At 47.3% G+C, this 21764-nt stretch overlaps 1 protein-coding gene and 1 long non-coding RNA gene across 2 annotated transcripts in view; both read right to left on the bottom strand.

The window, feature by feature from the left end:
- LOC137422652 (uncharacterized) overlaps nucleotides 1-21764 on the bottom strand; it is a 1758619-nt gene that overhangs the window by 102890 nt on the left and 1633965 nt on the right. The window lies entirely within an intron of this gene.
- On the bottom strand, nucleotides 2541-20290 carry LOC137422400 (neuralized-like protein 4). Its single transcript, XM_078772857.1, is given in 4 exon segments — nucleotides 2541-3004; nucleotides 8192-10735; nucleotides 12342-12584; nucleotides 19993-20290. Coding segments are annotated over 4 exon segments (3549 nt in total).

Genomic DNA, 21764 nt, shown 5'->3' with positions numbered 1-21764 from the left:
GCCCAGAGGGGAGAGCAGTAGTTCATAAAGGTGCGGATGAAGGATTTATTGGTGGATAGGAGTTCAGGTGTGCCAAGGGAAGGACTTTATATGATCCAGGATGCTATGGCCAGAGAGCGAGAGATGTGGCTCGTCTGCGTGTCACAACGCAGCCGTTTGGCAGTTAGAGGGACAAGGCAGCCATTCAAACCATTTGCCAATGCAGCATAGCCCTCTGATGTCACCAGTGTCTACCTCTTATCACTTCACGTTTGTGCATCTTTGATGACCCCACCCTATCCCCTCCTCCCCCTCCACCCCCCCCCCCCCCCCCAGCTCCATCGCCCACCCCCCCGGCCCCCCGCACCATTCTGCTCTCAACTGCCATTGGCCGCTGATCAGCATGGTGCTACACAAATGCCCAATGGGAGGACCACAAATGCAACAGATGCTACACAAATCATGACTGCTCTTTGAGTCACAACGGCCGCACCTCGAGCTTCCATAGGTAAGTCGGGTGCTTTTAATGACGCCCATCTAATTTTCCCGCCAAAACACATTCAAGGCCTGGCGAGCACTTTTTAAAAAAGCAAACAATTAGACAGATAACAGGGAATAAAGACATTAAATAAATTGGGAGAAAAGGGTTGATATTTCTAGACACAGACATTATGGAAGGTGGACATCATCCATCTAAACACAATTACTTACTTTACTTACTTATCTTCTTCGTCCCAATGAAACATAAGGCTGCTACAATCTTTCGCCATTTATCCCTATCCTGAGCGACATTATGTGCCTCTCACCATGATAGACCCATCGCCTCCATATCAGTTACCATAGTCCTACGCCAAGTTGTTTTTGGCCTGCCTGGTTCCCTCCTTCCTGGCGCTGTCCATCCGAAAGCAACATTGGGGATTCAGTCAGGGGACATTCTTAGCACGTGGCCAAGCCATAGGAGGCGGTGACACTTGCAGTAATTGCAAGGGCAATGCTGTGGCAACCGGTTTTTTCATTCAAGTCTTTGTTGGATATCCTATTAGGCCAGAAGATGCGGCAGATTTTCCTAATGCATCCCTTGTGGAAAGACTCTACCCTTCTCATATCTGGCTTAATTATCTGACTTAATTCAGAGAAGAGCAGACTTTACCTTGCAGAGAAGAAAAGTCTTATCTTTGTCTTCAGGCTATACTGCTTCGAATTCCAGATAGAATGTCGTTACGCGAATGCATTGCAAGCTTTGCGGAGTTTTGCCTTGATGTCTTTCTTGGCTCCATTGTCTTCGCCAATTTGACTGCCTAGGTATGTAAACTCATCTACAGTCTCCGGGGCTTCTCCGTTTACAGTAATGGGTGCAGAAGGTGTGGTATTGATGTTTATCACCTTGGCCTTGGTGATATTAATATTAAAACCTGGCCTTCTGAAGAAGCTTGCTCGCAAGTCCGTTTTTTCTTGCAAATTTGTGTTCCTTGATGACAGAACAGCTAATTCATCAGCAAAGTCCAGATCTTCAAGTTGGGTGGAAAGGGTCCACTGGAGGCCTCTAGATCCGTCTATCTGATATGGTGTTCATCGTGATCTTCCTCGTGAACTCCAGACTCCACCGGGAACCACTCTGATAAGGAGTTGTTGATGACACTGCATTCAAAGTGTCCATCGAATTTTCTTATTAGAGTGATCATCTTTTGTGGAATTCCATAAGATCTCAGTGTCTTCCACATGCTCGCTCTGTGTACACTATCGAACGGCTTCTTGAAGTCAATGAAGCATCTCAGAGAACAATGAAGTACAGTATTCACCCACCCAAAGTCTCGGAGAGATATTAAGGAATCAGAGACATCATGAAGGAGGAAAGTTGATATTGTTACGGTTTGTGACCTTTTTCTTCTTCCTTCCCCCACACCCCCTGTGAGTTAGACCAAGTGGTTTGGTCCATGTGTATAAAGCCTATGATTGGCTGTGTAGTGGGGGAGTGGCCAGGAAGGTGATTCAGAGGAGTGAGTGGCCATTTTGGAGGAGGGCTTATGGCAGAGTGCTTTTTCGGGGGTTGTAGAGTGTCCAGCTGCAATCTCTCCACCTGAAGGGTGACGCTGATCAAACTCTGGATGCCGACCACTGGGGCCTGTCTTGGGGCCTACTCGTGGACTTGCCTACTCCTACTCTCTCGTGCTGGGCCTGCCTTGGGGCCTACTGTTGGGCCTGCCTACTCTTGGACCGGCCTACTCTTGGACCGGCCTACTCTTGGACCTGCCTACTCTTGGACCGGCCTACTCTTGGACCGGCCTACTCTTGGACCGGCCTACTCTTGGACCGGCCTACTCTTGGACCGGCCTACTCTTGGACCGGCCTACTCTTGGACCGGCCTACTCTTGGACCGGCCTACTCTTGGACTGGCCTACTCTGGTTTTCCCTTCTCTTCTCCCTTCTTTGTTTTATGTGTAGGAAGAGATTTTCGTGTGATAATCAATAAATAAAGACTGTGATTGAAGGCTTGGCTTGGTGTGCTTCAGGCCGTAACAAATTGGGGGCTCGTCCGGGATTTGCACCTGGAATATGTGATCTCATAGTAAAGGTTCCTTGGTGACGAGGTAACTGCTGTAGCCGGATATCCGCTGGGAGGTGCGGCTTTTGTGCGATAACCGCACAGATCTTCCTGCCTCGCAGAAACTCAACACGGGGGTGCCCGATAGGGTATCGGGGTCCAGAGTAAATGGCTGCGATGAACGTGAATTATTCAGGTGGTAACTCCAGCTCATTGCAGTCACTGCTGTGACTCTACTCGAAAGCAGCACCAATGGACGGACGCCCGAGGGAATCACACCCAGGGCCGGACCCTGGTCGTCTCCATCTAGCACCAGATGCAGCGTCCCTCATTTACAGCATTTGAAGCCCACACGACTGCCCACCTGAAGCCGATAAAGGTCATGTCCGTAGCTCCTTCGTCGGGTTCTGGACACGGCTTTCACCTCTATGACCTCACAGCCTCCTGCCACGAGCCAAGTGAAACCGCTGACCCTTCCTTGGCCTTTGCAAAGGGCGCGCAGATCAAGTGTTACGGATTCGGCCTGAATGATTGTTGTTATGATTATTATTGTTGTTGGTTCTCAGTATTCTGGTGATTGTGGTTGAAGGGAAAGGGTTATTATAGTTAAAAGATTTAAAAGCGCTCCTGGTAAAAATGTGGCCGGAAATCCGGATCGTGGCCGGAAGAGGTGGAGCGAGGAAGGAGAGGTGGTAGGAGATCGTGAACAGACGTTTTTGTTGAAGCTCCGGACTGAGCGGTCGACGTACAGTGCAAGTGAATTTTGCGTCCTTGAAGGGAAGTTCGGGCGATAAGAGATATCGCCAGAGTGCGGTGGAGCCTGTGTCGTCGGGTATCCTCATTGAGGTTCCTTGCCTCAAAGCCCGGGTTCGAGTGAAAGCCGTCCGCCATCTTCGCCACGCGAGCAACCTGCAGTGAACCGGTTTTTGTCGCGTCAGCTGGGAACTATTCCCCGGTGGTTTGCCGGGGACGGCTGTGCAAGAAAGGGCGCTTGAGAATTATATGGAGGCTCGCAGATTGAACCGCAAACGTGTACGTCGGAGCGCGTCTTTGTGAGGTTCCTTTCCACCGCTGGATTGCTGGGTGCTGAACAACGTGACCTCGGGGTCGCCTCGATCGCCTACGCCTCAATTGACTTTGATTGGGCCTTGACTCCCCGATCGCGGGAGCGCACAGAGACATAGGGACTTCGCCTTGGAGGGGTGCAGAGACATTGGGGAGGTGCCGTGAGTTTGGGGTTAAGGGGCTTGATAAGGTTACCATTGTAAGATTTGATAGTAGGGGTGATTGCCCTCATTGTTGTATGGCTCTTATTTGTGCGATTTATAATACATTATTGTTTGTTTATAACCTGGTGTGGTTGCATTATTGATTTGACTGTTTCATTTGCTGGTTCCATTGAGGGTTTCATTATTTGCTTGATTTCAACCAAGGATAACATATCTTTCTGCTGGGGACCCTCTCGGGGTTCGGAGGTCTACCGAGACCAGAGGTAAAGGGAGGACCCCGTAACAGAAATTGGGGGCTCGTCCAATTGATATTCGTGGGCTCGCAATTGGGTCTGCGTCCGGGATATAAAAATTCCTAAATTTGGTCCGGGAAAGAATTCCCTAACATTCCCAGAATTCCCAAATTTGGAACTTTTTCCAACATTCCCAAATTTCTCCCAAAAACAAACAACCCCCAAAAAAAAAAAAAAAATTTTGCTTGTTAAAAATTTCTTGTGTGAAGGTTAACAGGTGTTACCAGTAGTCACTATGAAGTTTGATGCAGAGAAGTTTACAGTGACCCCTAGTGAAGCACAGTTCAGAGCGTTAGTAAAAACGGACCTCTTGAAATTGGCCAAACATTTTAGCTTGGAGGTCCGAACTAATATGAAGAAGGCAGAGTTGCAGACAGTGGTGATACAATCTATGGTGGGATTAGAAGCATGGGAAGAGGTAGCCTGGGATTGGTTACCAGAAGAGCAAAAAAATGTGGAGCTCCGGAAACTGGAGATGCAATTACAGAGCCAACAACAACACACAACATGCATTTTAAAGGCCATTTTCCCTGCTAGAGCGGGGGTTAGCCAGGAAAGGGAAAAAGCACAGGAACGAGAACTCCAGGAAAGGTTAAAAGCAGAGGAAAGGAAAGCAGAAAAGGAAAGGGCAGCACTGGAACGAGAACTCCAGGAAAGGTTAGAAGAGAAAAAGCACAAGAAAGAACCGAGGAAAGGAGAGTGGAAAGAGAACTCCAGGAAAGAAGAGAAAATGAACAAGCAGAGGAAAGGAGAGCTGCAAGGGAACTCGAAGCAGAGGAGAGAAAAGCCGACAGGGAGTTAAAGGACCGTGAATTGGCGCGCCAGCAGGAAATGAAAGTCAAGGAGCTGGAGTTAATGAGAGAACGGGGAGAGGTACCATCCCTGCTGACTGGTTCGACACCTAGTCAGAACACCTGGGATGTTGGCAGACATGTGAGGCTGGTTCCACCCTTCAATGAAAAGGAGGTAGCCAAGTTTTTTTCCACACTTTGAGAAAGTGGCTCGACAGTTAAACTGGCCTGAGGAGTACTGGTCCATACTAGTGCAAAGTGTTCTGGTGGGTAAAGCTCAAGAGATTTATTCGGCTTTACCGATTGACCAATGTGCAGATTACGAGGTATTGAAGAAACACATTGCCAAAGCCTATGAATTGGTCCCGGAAGCTTACCGGCAAAAATTCCGGAATGCCAGGAGGAGGGAGAGTGAGACCCATGTGGAATTTGCTAGAGTGAAGGAACCATGTTTGATAGGTGGTGTGATTCAAAAGGAGTTGGGAAAGACTTCGAACTATTGCGACAATTGATCCTGGTGGAGAAATTCCAACAGTGTGTCCATGAGGACATTAAAGTTCATCTGGAGGAAAGGAAAGTACCAAAGCTGTATGAGGCAGCGACCATGGCAGATGACTATGCCTTAACACACAGGATGGGGTTCCACAAACCGAACTTCTCGCCCAGACCTAGCCAGGGGAGCTATGGTACATCAGGGGCAGAGAATGAAAATCCATGGGGGCGACCTCGGGATGAAAATGAGGTCCACTTTGACACTACGACTTCTAGAAATCAGAAGACTGTGGTTCCAAGACAGACCTATCGTCCAGGGGGCTCGAGGCAGACCGCCGCCCCCATGCCTTGGCAGACCACGAGGTTCTCCTCCGGGCCTACTTGCACTTTTTGCCATAAACCTGGACACTGGATGTCCAACTGTTATGCTCTGGGAAAGGAAAATCAGGAGCGGAGTTCGACTAGTACGACTCCAAATGCGATGGCCATTGTGATAAATCGCCCTCAAAAGGGTTACCAACCATTTATTTCCGAGGGGTTTGTGTCACTGGATGGAGCCTCGACTAACCGGAGACTGGTTAGGATATTGAGGAACACAGGAGCACATCAATCTTTAATGCTTGAAGGCATCTTGCCATGGTCCGAGGAGACGGCAACTGGGGATAGTGTTCGTTTACAGGGGATTGGTGGCTGTGTTAGTGCTCCACTTCATGTCATCGATTTGGAGTCCGATTTGGTGTCAGGACCAGTCACCGTCGGTTTACAAGCCACGCTTCCTGTAGAGGGAGTATCTGTTGTTATCGGGAATGATTTGGCCGGTGGTCAAGTTTATGGTAACCCGATGGTTGTTAAAAATCCCAGTTGGGAAAATAACACCACACCAGTTAGGGATAGCGACAAGTTTAGCAAGTTATTTGTAGGTGGACTGAACTTCAAAACAAAGGAAGATGTTTTGGAGTCTGCCTTCAGCAACTATGGACCGCTTTAGGAAGTGCTGCTGATAAAAGACAGGGAGACACGAAAGTCGAGAGGGTTTGGCTTTGTCACGTTTGAAAACTCAAAGGATGCCAGAGAGGCAGAAAAGGATCTGAATAGCAAGGAGTTGGAGGGTCGGATCGTCACAGTAGGGTAGGCCTTTCCTAGGGGTCGAGGGGGCTACAGAGGAGGACCACGGAGTAGTAGTGGTGGTGGCCGCAAGCAATATTATTATGGAGGCTTCCAGAGTTATGACAGCTCCCGAAGGAAGGATTATCAGAGCAGTGGCTGAGAAGGAGACCGCCAGTCAGGTGACTACTGTGACAAGTGGTCCCACCGTAATTATTAGGAGTCCGGAAAAGTTGAAGCACTGAATGCTGCGTAGCCGGCCGAGCCAAGATTCCTACACGGACTAACCGTGAACGCCACGTTCCTAAAGGCGTCCATGTAGTGAACTGTCCTCCCCGGACTAACCGTGAACTCCACGTTCCTAAAGGCGTCCATGTTGTGAATACTTCCAGGCCTCACCACCCAACCACCATGGAACCTGGCTTTCAGCTCGGCCTCCCGGGGAAAGTGCTATAGATTTGCTGGCCTTTGGGTTTTTGATCACAACCCCTTAACCTTCATTTAAGAGAAACTAGAAGTAAAAACCAGAGGGGCAGGGACAATGTCGTTGTTGACGCTTGGTCCAGAGGGAATTAACTTTGGAAAGCTCTGGGGGTTGTGTAAAATTTTGTTGCTTTATTTTTGGGGAAGGTTGAATATTGTTGCCCACGGGGATTGCTGATTTGGGTTGTGAATTTACTTTTGCTTGTTTAAAGAGGGCATGCAAAGAAAGTTTTCGCTGTGTTCAAACTTTCTTTCTTGAGGGGGGGGGGGGGGGAGTGTTACGGATTCGGCCCTAATGATTGTTGTTATGATTATTGTTGTTGGTTCTAAGTATTCTGGTGATTGTGGTTGAAGGGAAAGGGTTATTATAGTTAAAAGATTTAAAAGCGCTCCTGGTAAAAATGTGGCCGGAAATCCGGATCGTGACCGGAAGAGGTGGAGCGAGGAAGGAGAGGCGGTAGGAGATCATGAACAGACGTTTTTGTTGAAGCTCCGGACCGAGCGGTCATCGTACAGTGCAAGTGAATTTTGCGTCCTTGAAGGGAAGTTCGGGCGATAAGAGATATCGCCGGAGTGCGGTGGAGCCTGTGTCGTCGGGTATCCTCATTGTGGTTCCGGAGGATCCTTGCCTCAAAGCCCGGGTTCGAGTGAAAGCCGTCCGCCATCTTCGCCACGCGAGCAACCTGCAGTGAACCGGTTTTTGTCGCGTCAGCTGGGAACTATTCCCCGGTGGTTTGCCGGGGACGGCTGTGCAAGAAAGGGCACTTGAGAATTATACGGAGGCTCGCGGATTGAACCGTAAACGTGTACGTCGGAGCGCGTCTTTGTGAGGTTCCTTTCCACCGCTGTATTGCTGGGTGCTGAACAACGTGACCTCGGGGTCGCCTCGATCGCCTACGCCTCAATTGACTTTGATCGGGCCTTGACTCCCCAATCGCGGGAGCGCACAGAGACATTGGGACTTTGCCTTGGAGGGGTGCAGAGACATTGGGGAGGTGCCGTGAGTTTGGGCTTTAGGGGCTTGATAAGGTTACCATCGTAAGATTTGATAGTAGGGGTGATTGCCCCCATTGTTGTATGGCTCTTTTTTGTGTGATATATAGTATATTCTTGTTTGTTCATAACCTGGTGTGGTTGCATTATTGATTTGACTGTTTCATTTGCTGGTTCCATTGAGGGTTTCATTACTTGCTTGATTTCAACCAAGGATAACATATCTTTCTGCCGGGACCCTCTCGGGGTTCAGAGGTCTACCGAGACCAGAGGTAAGGGGAGGACCCCGTAACACAAGCGTTGCCAAACCGGGGTCAGACGGCAAAACGGAGGTCACACCCTCGGCCAGTGACCCCGCCCAACCACGGTGCACTTCATCTACTCGCATCTCAAACACTTCCCCGTCCTCGAGGCTCTGTGAGCCAATCAAAGCACCCAGAGGGCAGCGCACTTGACCATCGCTGTGTCCGTGAAAACGGTGAAAAAGGAAATGTCCCGTGTTGCCAGGTAATGATGTCGACAATCCATCTCCAGAGGAAACACTTACAGAGGTGAGCGAGACCTGCACGCATTGGCCATACAGGTCCACGGCTGCATAGACATTTTGAGGCACTCCCGTGCAAGCCACTCCTTGGTCCTCTCTGTTGAAGTAGTAGTGAAGCTCTCCATTAGTAGAAACCGAGAGCGCGACTCTGGAACCGATCTCCAGGTTGTCCAGATTGGCCGGGTAAGAGTTGGTGGTTGTCACGCCATCCCGCATTACCGCTGTGCCGCTCAGCATCCAGGTGCCATGCAAAAGGTCCCTCATGGTAGGAGGAAAGAGGGGCATGCTTGGAGGAATCGTCGTCACACCTATTTCCAAGGAACCGGACCATCGTCCGACTACCCGTTCCACGACAATCTCACAGATTTCACCAGGCCGCGGGGTGCGGCTGGTGACAACGATGGCATTGTTGAATTCTGCAAGTGCGTGCCGACGGAATGCTGTTTGTCCTCCTCGTGAGATAACTGCATTACTGCCATGTAGTTGATGGAAGCACAGTGGTTGGATGGGTGGCGAGACAGACCGGGGCAGTGGTGAGGGTGGATCATTAGTCTTGTGTTCTTTACAACTGTCGAGTGGTGGTGGGAGAAGATCACCGGGTGTGATCAACGTAACTTGGACGGCCTGTCCATACAAGTCGACAACTCCCCAGATGTTTGGTAGGACATTCAGTATTGCCACGCCCAGGTCTTCACCATTCACACTCAGGTGCAGAGAGCCATCGTCGAAGAGCATCACGCCCACCCTATCTCCGGTCTGCAGCCTGTCCAAATTATGGCCAAAGTCGTTGTTTATCGCAAAGCCATCTCGCATCATTCCATTCCCTGTTACCATCCACGTACCTGATTGCAGGTTGGTCATTGTGGAAGGTAACTGTAGAAGCGTGGGGTCATGGGTTGTGACTCCAATTTCAATCGATCCTGCCCATTTTGACACCATGTCATCCAGTCTGACCTCAAACCTCTCTCCAAGACCCAGTTGCCAGGATGTCAGAGCAACACCATGGTTGAAATCTTCAAGTGCATTGAGTCTCAGAGCTGTCTGGCCCTCATTCATAATGACTGAACTCTGTCCACAGTTATCGTGGAACTGAAGGGGCTCTTGGCTGGATGCTGTAGTCGGAAGGACGGCTACAGGATGATCTCCAGGGACCGCGTCAAAATCCTCTTCCAGGTGGACGGGGCAGTGATCGGAGGCCTCTGCGGTCCAGACGTCACAAACTAGGGCAACTTTGGCAGTTCTGCCATAGAGGTCAATGACACCATAAACCACAGGAGGCATGTCATGAGCTGCCACACCTTGATCCACTTTGTTAATGAAGAAGTGAAGGTTGCCATTTTCTCGAACCGTCAGTCCAACCACGTCACCAGGCTGAAGGGAATCCAAGCTCGTCCTGCTGTAGTCAAGCCGTGTACCCTTCCCATTGGTCAGAATGCCACAGTCGCTCATCAGTACCGTCCCACTAGTTATGTTGCTCATAGTCGGGGGGAATGTGAGACAGTCAGGGTTGTGCGTTGTGACGCCGAGTTCCAAAGACCCTGACCATTTTTCCACCAATTGCTCGATCCTGACCTGAAACATTTCACCCCTGAAAAGTGGGCGGTATGACAAGATGACCCCGTGGTTAAATTCGGCCATGGGAAGATGCCTCTGGGCGGTGTGGAAGTCCTCTGAGAGCCGTGCTAGGGAACCACAGTGAGAGTGAAACCGCAAATCGCTCATCGTGAAACCTTGTCTCAAGTCTTCTTCGCACTCTTCACTGCTATTAACCAAAGTCACCTGTGTGCACTTGCCGTAAACGTCGACCACGGCCCACGCACGGGACGGAAGTCCACTCGCAGCCGAGCCAAGGTCACGACCATTCAACCAAATGTGCATCACCCCTCCACTTTCCGTATCGGTGGCGTCCCCGACGCAGCACTCACCATCATGTTCCACTCTGTTGTCGATGTTTTTTCCCAACAAAATGGTCGAGACCTTCCATATATTCAGTTCACCCAAATGCGTTTCCCCAGCATTAACGGTTAGCTGACGTTCATGCCAAACGTCATCTTTGATTCTACCTGAACTATCTTCCGTAGCACTACTTTGTTTCGCTTCGCATGCAGCACACACTACGCCAAACCCGTTACACGTGCAGCATGACTCATTCACACCGAGCCCCACGGTCATATTTTCCTGTCCCATCGGCCTCAACTCCACCCCGATGACGTCACCAATGGAAAGGCAGTCGAGCACCGCAGGAGGCCCAAATGTTTCTGTGATGACGACTCCATTGTGAAACACTGTTGAACCAGAAACCACCCACGATTTCTGAAGGGAAGTGGCGATGGCTGGGATATTGACGAGGTCCACGGGATTGACGGCCGTGAGTCCGATAGCCAGGGAACCAGTCCACGAACCAACCTTCAGATGCTACTGTGGAAGGCAGCGGACCAACGTGACCCACCCGAAGAAGCTCGAGATATTGCCTACTTCGGCTCTAGCATCGAAGGCTCCACCATCACAACTGCCGTCTCAACAGCACCAGTTGCTCCCCAAGCACTCCTGGATGTAGTGAGCTGCAGCTGCACCGCAGAGGGCCTCTGCCTGGGAAGCCACTATTAGCGAAGTTTAGCGGTCCCTACTGGGTCGAAAAAAAACTGAGTGAGGTGAACGATGTGGTGCAGACCCATGACAGATGGAAACCCCACCGGGTGTGCCACGTTACTATGCTTAAAAGGTACCATGAGCTATGATGCCTGTAAATGTCACAAGGAGAGATGGCTGTTTGTTTATTGCACTGTTTATGCTGGGTTAAGTTCATGCTTGCACTGTTTATCCTGCCTTTGTAAAAGAAAACTTTTTTTGGGGTGAAGTTTTCTTCTTTAAGGGGGGGAGGTGTTACGGTTTGTGACCTTTTTCTTCTTCCTTCCCCCACACCCCCCTGTGAGTTAGACCAAGTGGTTTGGTCCATGTGTATAAAGCCTATGATTGGCTGTGGGGTGGGGGAGTGGCCAGGCAGGTGATTCAGAGGGGTGAGTGGCCATTTTGGAGGAGGGCTTATGGCAGAGTGCTTTTTCGGGGGTTGTAGAGTGTCCAGCTGCAATCTCTCCACCTGAAGGGTGACGTTGATCGAACTCTGGCTGCTGATCACTGGTGCCTGCCTTGGGGCCTACTTGTGGTCTTGCCTACTCCTACCCTCTCATGCTGGGCCTGCCGGCTGCCTTGGGGCCTACTGTTGGGACTGCCGTGAGGCCTAATACTGGGCCTGCCCTGGGGCCTACTGTTGGGCCTACCTTGGGGGCTACTCTTGGACCGGCCTACTCTTGGACCGGCCTACTCTTGGACCGGCCTACTCTTGGACCGGCCTACTCTTGGACCGGCCTACGCTTGGACCGGCCTACTCTTGGACCGGCCTACTCTTGGACCGGCCTACTCTTGGACCGGCCGACTCTTGGACCGGCCTACTCTTGGACCGGCCTACTCTTGGACCGGCCTACTCTTGGACCGGCCTACTCTTGGACCGGCCTACTCTTGGACCGGCCTACTCTTGGACCGGCCTACACTTGGACTGGCCTACTCTGGTTTTTCCTTCTCTTCTCCCTTCTTTGTTTTATATGTAGGAAGAGATTTTCGTGTGCTAATCAATAAATAAAGACAGTGTGATTGAAGGCTTGGCTTGGTGTGCTTCCGGCCGTAACAAAAGAGGTGTATCCCATTCTAAGCATTGTTCAGTGATGTTATGTAGTGCAAAGACTTGGTCGATGCACTCTCATCCTGCTCTGAATCCCACTTACTCCTGTCTCAACTTGATGTCGATAACCTTATTGATTTTGTTGAGGAATTTTCGACAGAAGATCTTGCTGGGGATTGAAAGTAGTGTTATCCCCCACAAGTTGTCACAGTTACCAAGATCACCTTTCTTGGGTAACTTGACAATGAGGCCTTTTGTCCAGTCAGTGGGGATAATGTCCTTGGTCCAAAGCACTTTGAAAAGATCAGTGAGCACCCTTGTGGCATTACTGAAGTCAGCTTTAAGCATTTCCGCATGGATGGAATCGATGCCAGGGGCTTTTCCACTCTTCATGGCTTTGATGGCAACTTTGACTTCTTCTTCAGAAGGTGGCTCAATGTTGATCCCAAGTACAGTCACTTGAAAAAGTAAGTACAAAAAGTAAAGTTTTGACTTTTTCAACAAACAGACTTGGCATTTAATATGGAATTTTTTTTGTGGGGGTGAACTTACATTGCAAGATGTCTTAGAACCAAAAGTTCATTGGAATTATGTTGAAATTATTCGAGATTTTGTTAATGTGACCTTTAAAAGAAACAAAAACCACATTTGACATTTCGAAAGAAATAAATTGATCCTTGAAAGTGATGTAAACTGATATCGAACTCAATTCATGGACAGTACTGTGTTAAACTTCTGTACGTTTTCCAGAAGTATCTCTTTATTTTGCACATTAGCCAAAATTTTTTTTAACAAAAACAAAAGTTAAATTACGACTGGGATTACGGACAGTAAAATTACAGTTCAGTACTTCGTGTAACCCCCACGATCATTCAGGAGAGCACGTAGACATTGAGGCACGCTGTTCACGAGATTTGCCAAGGTTTGGACAGGAATCGCTTGCCATGCAGTGACAATAGCCTGCTGCAATTCACGCGCAGAGGTCGGCTGCTGGTCCAAGTGGTCGATTTGACACGTTAATTCTGCCCACAAGTTCTCTATCGGATTCATATCCGGGGACATGGCAGGCCACTCCATATGCTCTACACCACAGTGAGCAAGAAAGTGTTGGATCATGCGAGCACCATGAGGCCGTGCATTGTCATCTTGGAAGACAAAGTTTCCTCGAAAGGCTGCACGAGCAAATGGAAGCAACGTTTCTTCCAGAATGACCCTGTACTTGAACTGGTTCAGGTTTCCATTCAGAACAACCAGGTCAGTTTTGCCCCCTGCATGAAAAGCAGCTCAAACGGTCACCCCACCACCTCCAGCTTGGACTATTGGCACTATACAATCTTTGTTGTAGGCTTCATGCACTTTTCTGCGCACTCGGACGTGGCCATCTTGACGATGGACCAGAAATCTAGACTCGTCACTGAAGATGACGTGATTTCATTGTCCTGGCTGCCATTGACGATGCTCTCTGGCCCACTGCAATCGGCGCTGGCGGTGTTGTCTGGTCAGGCGTGGCTTTCTCAGGGGATGCCTGGCACGATAGCCTGCTTGAACCAGTCGTTGGTTAACTAGCCTTCTGGATACAGGCACATTTGTCAGTTGCTGCCACTCAGCCCTAAGCCGGTTAGCTGACTTGGTACGGCCATTACGGACTAACCGGTGCAGCTGGCGATCATCCCTCCTTGTGTTTCTGCGGGGACGTCCTGGCCTCGGTATTGGAGTAGGGACACCCCTCTGAGCATTTCGTTTCAGGATCTTTGACACCTGAACTTGAGTGATGCCATACTGCCGAGCAATAGCACGCTGTTTCATGCCGTAATTTCGTAAAGCCACCACTCCATGACAAACAGCATTGTCGAGTTGACGGACCATCTCCAGAGGAAGCGGGAATCAACTTTTGGAGACGTGCAGCAGTTGTTTTCCACTAATACAGAACGCAACAACCCTTGTATACCCGACTGTGAAGCCAATCATCAAATGCACCTGTCCGTACATTTTTCCACGCCACCTGTGATATAATCCTGTTGTTGACTTCTTGCTGCGACAGACAATCAGTGACATGGTTCTTTTAACAAATACATCACCAACGTGTAAAAGAAACTCACCAGATTGATATACTGAGTTAAGAAAGTAAACCCAAGTCAAGAAAAAAAAAAAATTCCATATTAAATGCCAAGTCTATATTTCAAAATACAGCTATTGGATCTTCATTTCAACAATATTGATAGATAAAGGTGATATAATATAACAAATATCATGAAACATTTACATTTTGTAGTCCATTGTAAAATTTAAATAACCATAAATGCAAATTTCGCATGTGGAAAAAGTAAGTACACCCCCACATTTATCACTACTTCAAATACCTAAAATTAGAATCAAGTGCACCAGCTCAGGTGCAAATGATTACAACATCGTTAGAGAGGATCTTGGAGGAACCTGTCTTATTTCAACCTCAGACATTTAGTTTGGTTTGTTCTTTGTTGTTGAAGTGTGCGGGGTCACCATGCCGAGATCAAAAGAGCTCTCTGGGGCCTTCAGAAAGAAGGTTATAGATGCCTACAAGTCTGGGAAGGGATTTTAAAAGATCTCCAAACAATTTGAAATGAATCATTCGACTGTCCGGAAGATCATCTACAAGTGAAGATTCCAAACAACTGCCAACTTGTTCAGGCCAGGCCGCCCCAGAAGGTTCATCCCGAGAGCAGACCGCAAGATGATTAAAGAAGTCTCTAAGAACCCCAGAATGTCATCACAGGACATACAGGTAGCTCTTGCCACTGTTGATGTCAAAGTGCACGAGTCTACCATTAGAAAGAGGCTGCACAAATTTGATCTACATGGGAGGTGTGCCAGGATGAAACCTTTGCTGTCCAGAAAGAACATCAGGGCAAGACTAAAGTTTGCCAATGAACACCTAGGCAAAGACCAGCTTTTCTGGAAGAATGTGCTCTGGACAGATGAGTCAAAGGTAGAGCTATTTGGCCACAGTACTAGAAGACAAGTTTGGTGAAAACCAAAGACAGCATTTGACCACAAGAACCTGATACCAACTGTAAAGCATGGTGGTGGAAATATTATGGTTTGGGGCAGCTTTGCTGCATCAGGGCCTGAGCACCTCACCATCATAGAATCCACTATGAATTCTTCATTGTACCAGAGGGTGCTTGAGGATAATGTGAGGCCATCTGTCGGAAAGTTGAAGCTCAACCGAAGGTGGACCTTGCAACATGACAATGACCCTAAACATACCAGTAAATCCACCAAGGAATGGCTGAAAAGAAAGAAATGGAGGGTTCTGGAATGGCCAAGTCAAAGCCCGGATCTAAATCCCATCGAGATGATGTGGGGGGATTTGAAACGAGCTGTGCATGCAAGAAACCCATCAAACATTGCACAGCTGAAAGAATTCTGCATGGAGGAGTGGGCAAAAATTTCTCCCAGTCGATGTCAGAGACTGGTAGACAGTTATAAGAAACGCCTACTTGAGGTTGTTTCTGCCAAAGGGGGCAATACCACCTATTAGAGCCAAGGGTGTACTTACCTTTTCCACATGCGAAATTTGCTTTTATGTTTATTTAAATTATACAATGGACTACAAAATGTAAATGTTTCATGATATTTGTTATATTATATCACCTTTATCTATCAATATTGTTGAAATGAAGATCAAATAGCTGTATGTTGAAATATGTGGAAAAGGTCAAAACTTTACATGGGGTGTATTTACTTTTTCACTTGACTGTATATCCTCTGCTGGTAGAGGTTCAGCTGGTTCATCTGGATCTGGCATGTTTAGGACATCATGGAAATGTTGAACCCATCTTGCTGCTTGCTGCCGCTCTGTTGGTACAACATTCCCTCTTTTATCTTTCACGGGGGCAGAGTGATTAGTGTTTTTACCGCACAGTTGTTTGGTGATCTTATGCACTGTGCTCATCTCTCCCCTTACTGTGGCCTGTTCAGCTTCACCAGCTAACTCCTCTAAAAATGACCTGTCTTTGCATGCATGCTTCTTGAACTCCTGATCTTTCGCCTTGTAAGCTTGTTGGACCTGTTCCCAAAGTCTCAGTAGCTTTGTGCTCAACATCTTTCCCTTCCATTGTTTCCTTTCGTCAATATCCATGGAAATCTCCCACACATAGCTTGCGGACTTCCTCTCTAGTCGTAGTCAACATGTGGCCCTGAATGGGTTTCTCTCATCTCCCCTTCTTGTTTCGGCTGGAGTTCCCCAAGGCATTGTTCTGCCCCCTGTGCTTTTTCTGGTTTTCATCAATGATCTCTCTGACTCTCTTGAAAATCCTCTCTATCTCTTTGCTGATGACTCCACTCTCTACCACTCCATTCCTCATCTGTCAGATCGGCAGTCTGCAGCCTCCTCACTCTCTGCAGACCTGGACAAAATCACAGACTGGTCAAACAAGTGGAACATGTCTTTCAATCCTGACAAATCTCACACTCTTACTTTGTCTCTCCGAAAAGACCGACTGGAAAACCCTCCCATCTACTTTCTCAACAATCCTCTCCAAGACGTTCTGTCACTCAAGCTTTTGGGTCTCACTATCTGCCATGATCTTTCCTGGGAAAACCACATTTCCAATCTGGCCTCCAAAGCCAGTCGCCGACTGGGCATCCTCCGTCGTGCGACGTCCTTCCTTGGCACACCTGAGATCCTCACCACATACAAGGCTTTCATCCGCAGCTCAATGGAATACTGTTCTCCCCTCTGGGCCGGTGCTCCTGCCTCACACCGAGCCCGGCTTCACGCTGTTGAAACCAAAGCTTTCAGAATCATTGGAATCTCCCGCAATGAAGCTAACTGCGAGGGCCTTTCACTCACTCACCGCAGGCAGGTCGGTGGTTTTTGTCTTCCACCGACTCCTCTCTGGCCTTGCTCCCCCAGCTCTCTCTGCGCTCTGTCCCCCAAATATTCCTACAGGTCGCACAATATCTGCCAGCAACCCTCTTATGGTTAAACTGCCAAAATCAAGACTCTCTGCTCACCTTCACTCCTTCATTCTTCTTTTCTTCCGCCTCTGGAACAAACTCCCTCACTCCCTTCAATCCCACTCCTCGCTCCAGGTCTTTAAAACGGCTGTTCACCACCATCTCTTATCTTTCCCCATCCAAAACCTTGATCTTTTCTACCCCCGCTAATTTCACCCCAGATCCACTTTGAAATACCAACTTCTTTCCTGGAAGTCCTTGCAGTGTCCTTGTGTTTTGTACTTCTCCCAGCCCCTCCCTTCCCACGCCTCCCCCTCCCACCCCCCAAGCCCTCTCCCTCCCACAGATCTCCTGATGTCCCTGCTCCCAAATGTTGTGTTTGTGTGCTTCCCCTTCTCTCCCCATCTTGTCTACCGCTTCCCTTATTGTATGTTTTATGTGTCTGCTTGATTTTTTGTGTGATAAATGTTAGCTCTTTCATGAGCCTCGATCCTGTATACAAAAAATATATTATAATAATAAAAAAAATATTCTTCCATGTCCCTAGTGTTAACCATTCTGTATATTTCTTCTTTCTAAAACCAATGACTTTCTTTGTGGTTTATTTGTATACCTCTTTAATGGTGTCCTATTTCTTCGTGATATATTGGTCTTCTTCCTCTTTTTTGGTTGCTGGTGCCCTAAAAGGATTTTTCAGCTTTATGACAGAGTCTCCTCTGTTGTCTTGAGACATGAGTTCTGGCAATGTCTAGATGTTTTCTACGTTGACTTCGTGTTTTTGCCTTTCCGAGCTTCAGCTTGATACTTGCTGTAACTAAATAACGATCACTGTTAGCATCAGCACCATAAAAAGTGCGTATGTCTTGCAGACATCTTCGCCATTTGTTATTAATGATGTGGTCAATCTGATTGGTCACCAATGTAGAAATTATGTGTGCGCGAATTTCTACTCACGTGTGGTCATACGGTGGTTAGATGCTTCCTGGCAATCCTCCGTCTGTTACGCTCGACGAACATGGCGAAACAGGAGTAAAGGTGGATATTCCAACGAGATGCAGCTATTGCTCCCCAGAAGCTGGTTGGAGGGTTCGGCAGGTAAACCCGTCAGGAAATGTTTATTTTCAGGAGACGAAAACACCAATGCTTCAGGGTGACCATCGCGGTGGTTAAAAAAGAAGAAGAATATTCCACCGTCAAAAAGCGATCTAAAATGGCGGAACAAAAAAATAACCAGTTCGTCGGGTTGTCGTAAACAGCGAGTGGGTGATGGAGTAGCACTCTGCTGATAGTCGGAAGGGAAACCAAGGAACAGTGAAGTACAGTATTCACCCACTCCACGTTTTGTGCCCTTTTAGCTCCAAACTTCCCGAGAGTCAAAAGCCCACGTAATAACCTCTTCTTCTTCACCCTCGTGCTTTGTCCTCTCTGTGTACTCGGAGTTGATTGGTTGTTCTTGGTTTTAAACCACGCCCAACTAACCGAAGATTTGCTAGGAGCGTGTCAGTATGTGAGGGTAAAAGCTTGGCGAATTGATTCTGCCTGCACCATCTGTTCATGCAGAAAATGATTCATGTAAAACTAGAAGTCATTACATCTCTGTCACAGAATTTGCCTTGATCTCTTCCCAGGAGAAAGGTTAGATTAATTAAATTAGGGCCCGGAAGGTACAGCTTAGCTTAGAAGGGTTTAGATGGGCAGAAGTTATACATAGGATAGAGGGAGTAGTGGGGCAGGTAGGGATAGGATAGGTTTAGGGCCGACCCGGCTGTCCTACCTACTGCCAGTGCCGGCTAACGTCACCTGTTTCCCACCGACCTGTCCAGCCATGTCATTCACCTGCCAAACATACCACCTGTCATGTTGCCACCTGCATTTATGCCATTTATTGTGGCTTAAGGCCGTGAAACCACCAGCTATGCCACCATGAACGCACAAACAGATGTAAATAATGCAAAAAGATCAGTTTACAATAAAGAATCAAACATAAATTGATTGTTTTTCCTTGGTTTAATAGAAGAATGTGGGCTTCTGGCATTGAATACCAGATATGCCAAAACATGGTCAGATGATGGACATTTACTCACCCAGGTGGGCTATCGGATGCAAATTTGTTATTTTTTATTGTTTTATATGCAGCCTGTGGCTGCTGGTTGCATCATTTCTGGAATCACAGCTGTGCCGCTGATGCAGCGCCCCAAACCGTGAAGCATATAACACGTTCTTCCAAATAAGTTCAAAGATTCGCCTTAGTCTGTGTGCCAGTAAAGAGCGCAATGAAGAGTTTACTCTGACTGGAGCAGCTTGGAGACAAAAACATCAAAAAGGCTTACACCTTTGAAGTTAGAACCAGGTTTTTATCACTTGGTGAAACAAATGTAAATGACCATGCTGACTTAATTTACAGTAAAATAATAATTGCTTCCAAAAACGCCGCAGAGAAACATTTGCCCAAAAAGGAAAAGCAGAAGAGTTTTTTTTTCCCCCAATGGGAATATGAAGAAGTCAAAGAGAAGAGAAACACTCTTAAACAATTACACGCCAGTCGACTAGTATGGGCCACAGTAAATGAAGTCATCGAATAACATGTGTGGACTGGATAACATCCCTGATGAAGTTTGGAAAAGTGGGACTTTGGACAGTCAGGTACTTCAGGTATGCAATAAGGTTTCAGCAGGTGATAAACCACCAATATGGTCAAAAAGCACCATGAGTCAAATCCCTATTAAAAAGGTGATCTTGGTCCCCTGAAAACGATCGAGGGATCAGCTTAACACCAGTGGCCCCTGAAATGTATAATGGGATGATCTTGAATGGAATTATGATACATATGTTTTTGGCACCAACAATGAAAAAAATTCAAAACAAAATTGGATTTCTTCAAATTTCCAACGAGATGAGAACAGCACCAGGCAACGCGGAGTACACCTGCTAGCATAATCAGGTAGTTGTCGTGTGCGATAAACAGGTAGTTGTCGTGTGCGCTAAATAGGTAGTTGTGTGCAATAAACAGGTAGTTGTAATGTGCGATAATCAGGTAGTTGTCATGTGCGACAATCAGGTAGTTGTCATGTGCGATCATCAGGTAGTTGCCATGTGCGATACTCAGGTAGTTGTCGTGTGCGATAATCAGGTAGTTGTCGTGTGTGATAAACAGGTAGTTGTAATGTGCGATAATCAGGTAGTTGTCATGTGCGACAATCAGGTAGTTGTCATGTGCGATCATCAGTTAGTTGCCATGTGCGATACTCAGGTAGTTGTCGTGTGCGATAATCAGGTATTTGTCATGTGCGATAATCACGTAGTTGTGTGCGATAATCAGGTAGTTGTGTGGGATAATCAGGTAGTTGTCATGTGTGATAATCATGTAGTTGTGTGCGCTAAACAGGTAGTTGTGTGCGCTGAACAGGTAGTTGTCGTGTGGGATAATCAGGTAGTTGTGTGCTCTAAAAGGGTAGTTGTGTGCGCTAAACAGGTAGTTGTCGTGTGTGTGATAATCATGTCGTTGTCGTGTGTGCGACAATCATGTAGTTTTAGTATGTGTGCGATAATCAGGTAGTTGTCATGTGCGATATTCAGGTAGTTGTCATGTGCGATATTCAGGTAGTTGTCATGTGCGATAATCAGGTAGTTGTGTGCGATATTCAGGTAGTTGTCATGTGGGATAATCAGGTAGTTGTATGCGCTAAACAGGTAGTTGTGTGCGCAAAACAGGTAGTTGTCGTGTGGGATAATCAGGTAGTTGTGTGCGCTAAACAGGTATTTTTGTGCACTAAACAGGTAGTTGTCGTGTGTGTGATAATCATGTAGTTGTCATGTGTGTGATAATCATGTAGTTTTAGTATGTGTGTGATAATCAGGTAGTTGTCATGTGCAATAATCAGATAGTTGTGTGCGATAATCAGGTAGTTGTCATGTGCGATAATCATGTAGTTTTAGTGTGTGACAATCAGGTAGTTGTCGTGTGCGATAATCATGTAGTTGTCATGTGCGACAATCATGTAGTTGTCATGTGCGACAATCATGTAGTTGTCGTGTGTGTGATAATCATGTAGTTGTCATGTGTGTGACAATCATGTAGTTTTAGTATGTGTGTGATAATCAGGTAGTTGTCATGTGCAATAATCAGGTAGTTGTGTGCGATAATCAGGTAGTTGTCGTGTGCGATAATCATGTAGTTGTCATGTGCGATAATCATGTAGTTTTAGTGTGTGACAATCAGGTAGTTGTCGTGTGCGATAATCATGTAGTTGTCATGTGCGACAATCATGTAGTTGTCATGTGTGACAATCATGTAGTTGTCGTGTGCGACAATCATGTAGTTGTCGTGTGTGATAATCAGGTAGTTGTCGTGTGTGTGATAATCATGGTTTCCATTTGCAATAATCATGTAGTTGCCATGTGCAATAATCAGGTAGTTGCCGTGTGGGATAATCAGGTAGTTGTGTGCGCTAAACAGGTAGTTGTCGTGTGTGTGATAATGATGTAGTTTTGGTGTGTGTGATAATCATGTAGTTGTCGTGTGTGATAATCATGTAGTTGTCGTGTGTGTGATAATCATATAGTTGTCATGTGCGATAATCATGTAGTTTGAGTGTGTGTGATAATCATGTAGTTGCCATGTGCCATAATCAGGTAGTTGCCATGTAGGATAATCAGGTAGTTGTGTCCGCTAAACAGGTAGTTATCATGTGTGTGAT

The sequence above is a fragment of the Myxine glutinosa genome, chromosome 2 (genome assembly GCF_964187855.1).
Source record: "Myxine glutinosa chromosome 2, kmMyxGlut1.1, whole genome shotgun sequence".
Classification (NCBI taxonomy): Eukaryota; Metazoa; Chordata; class Myxini; order Myxiniformes; family Myxinidae; genus Myxine; species Myxine glutinosa.
Note: the sequence above shows the minus strand (reverse complement) of the source record. Positions and strands in the feature narration are given on the sequence as shown.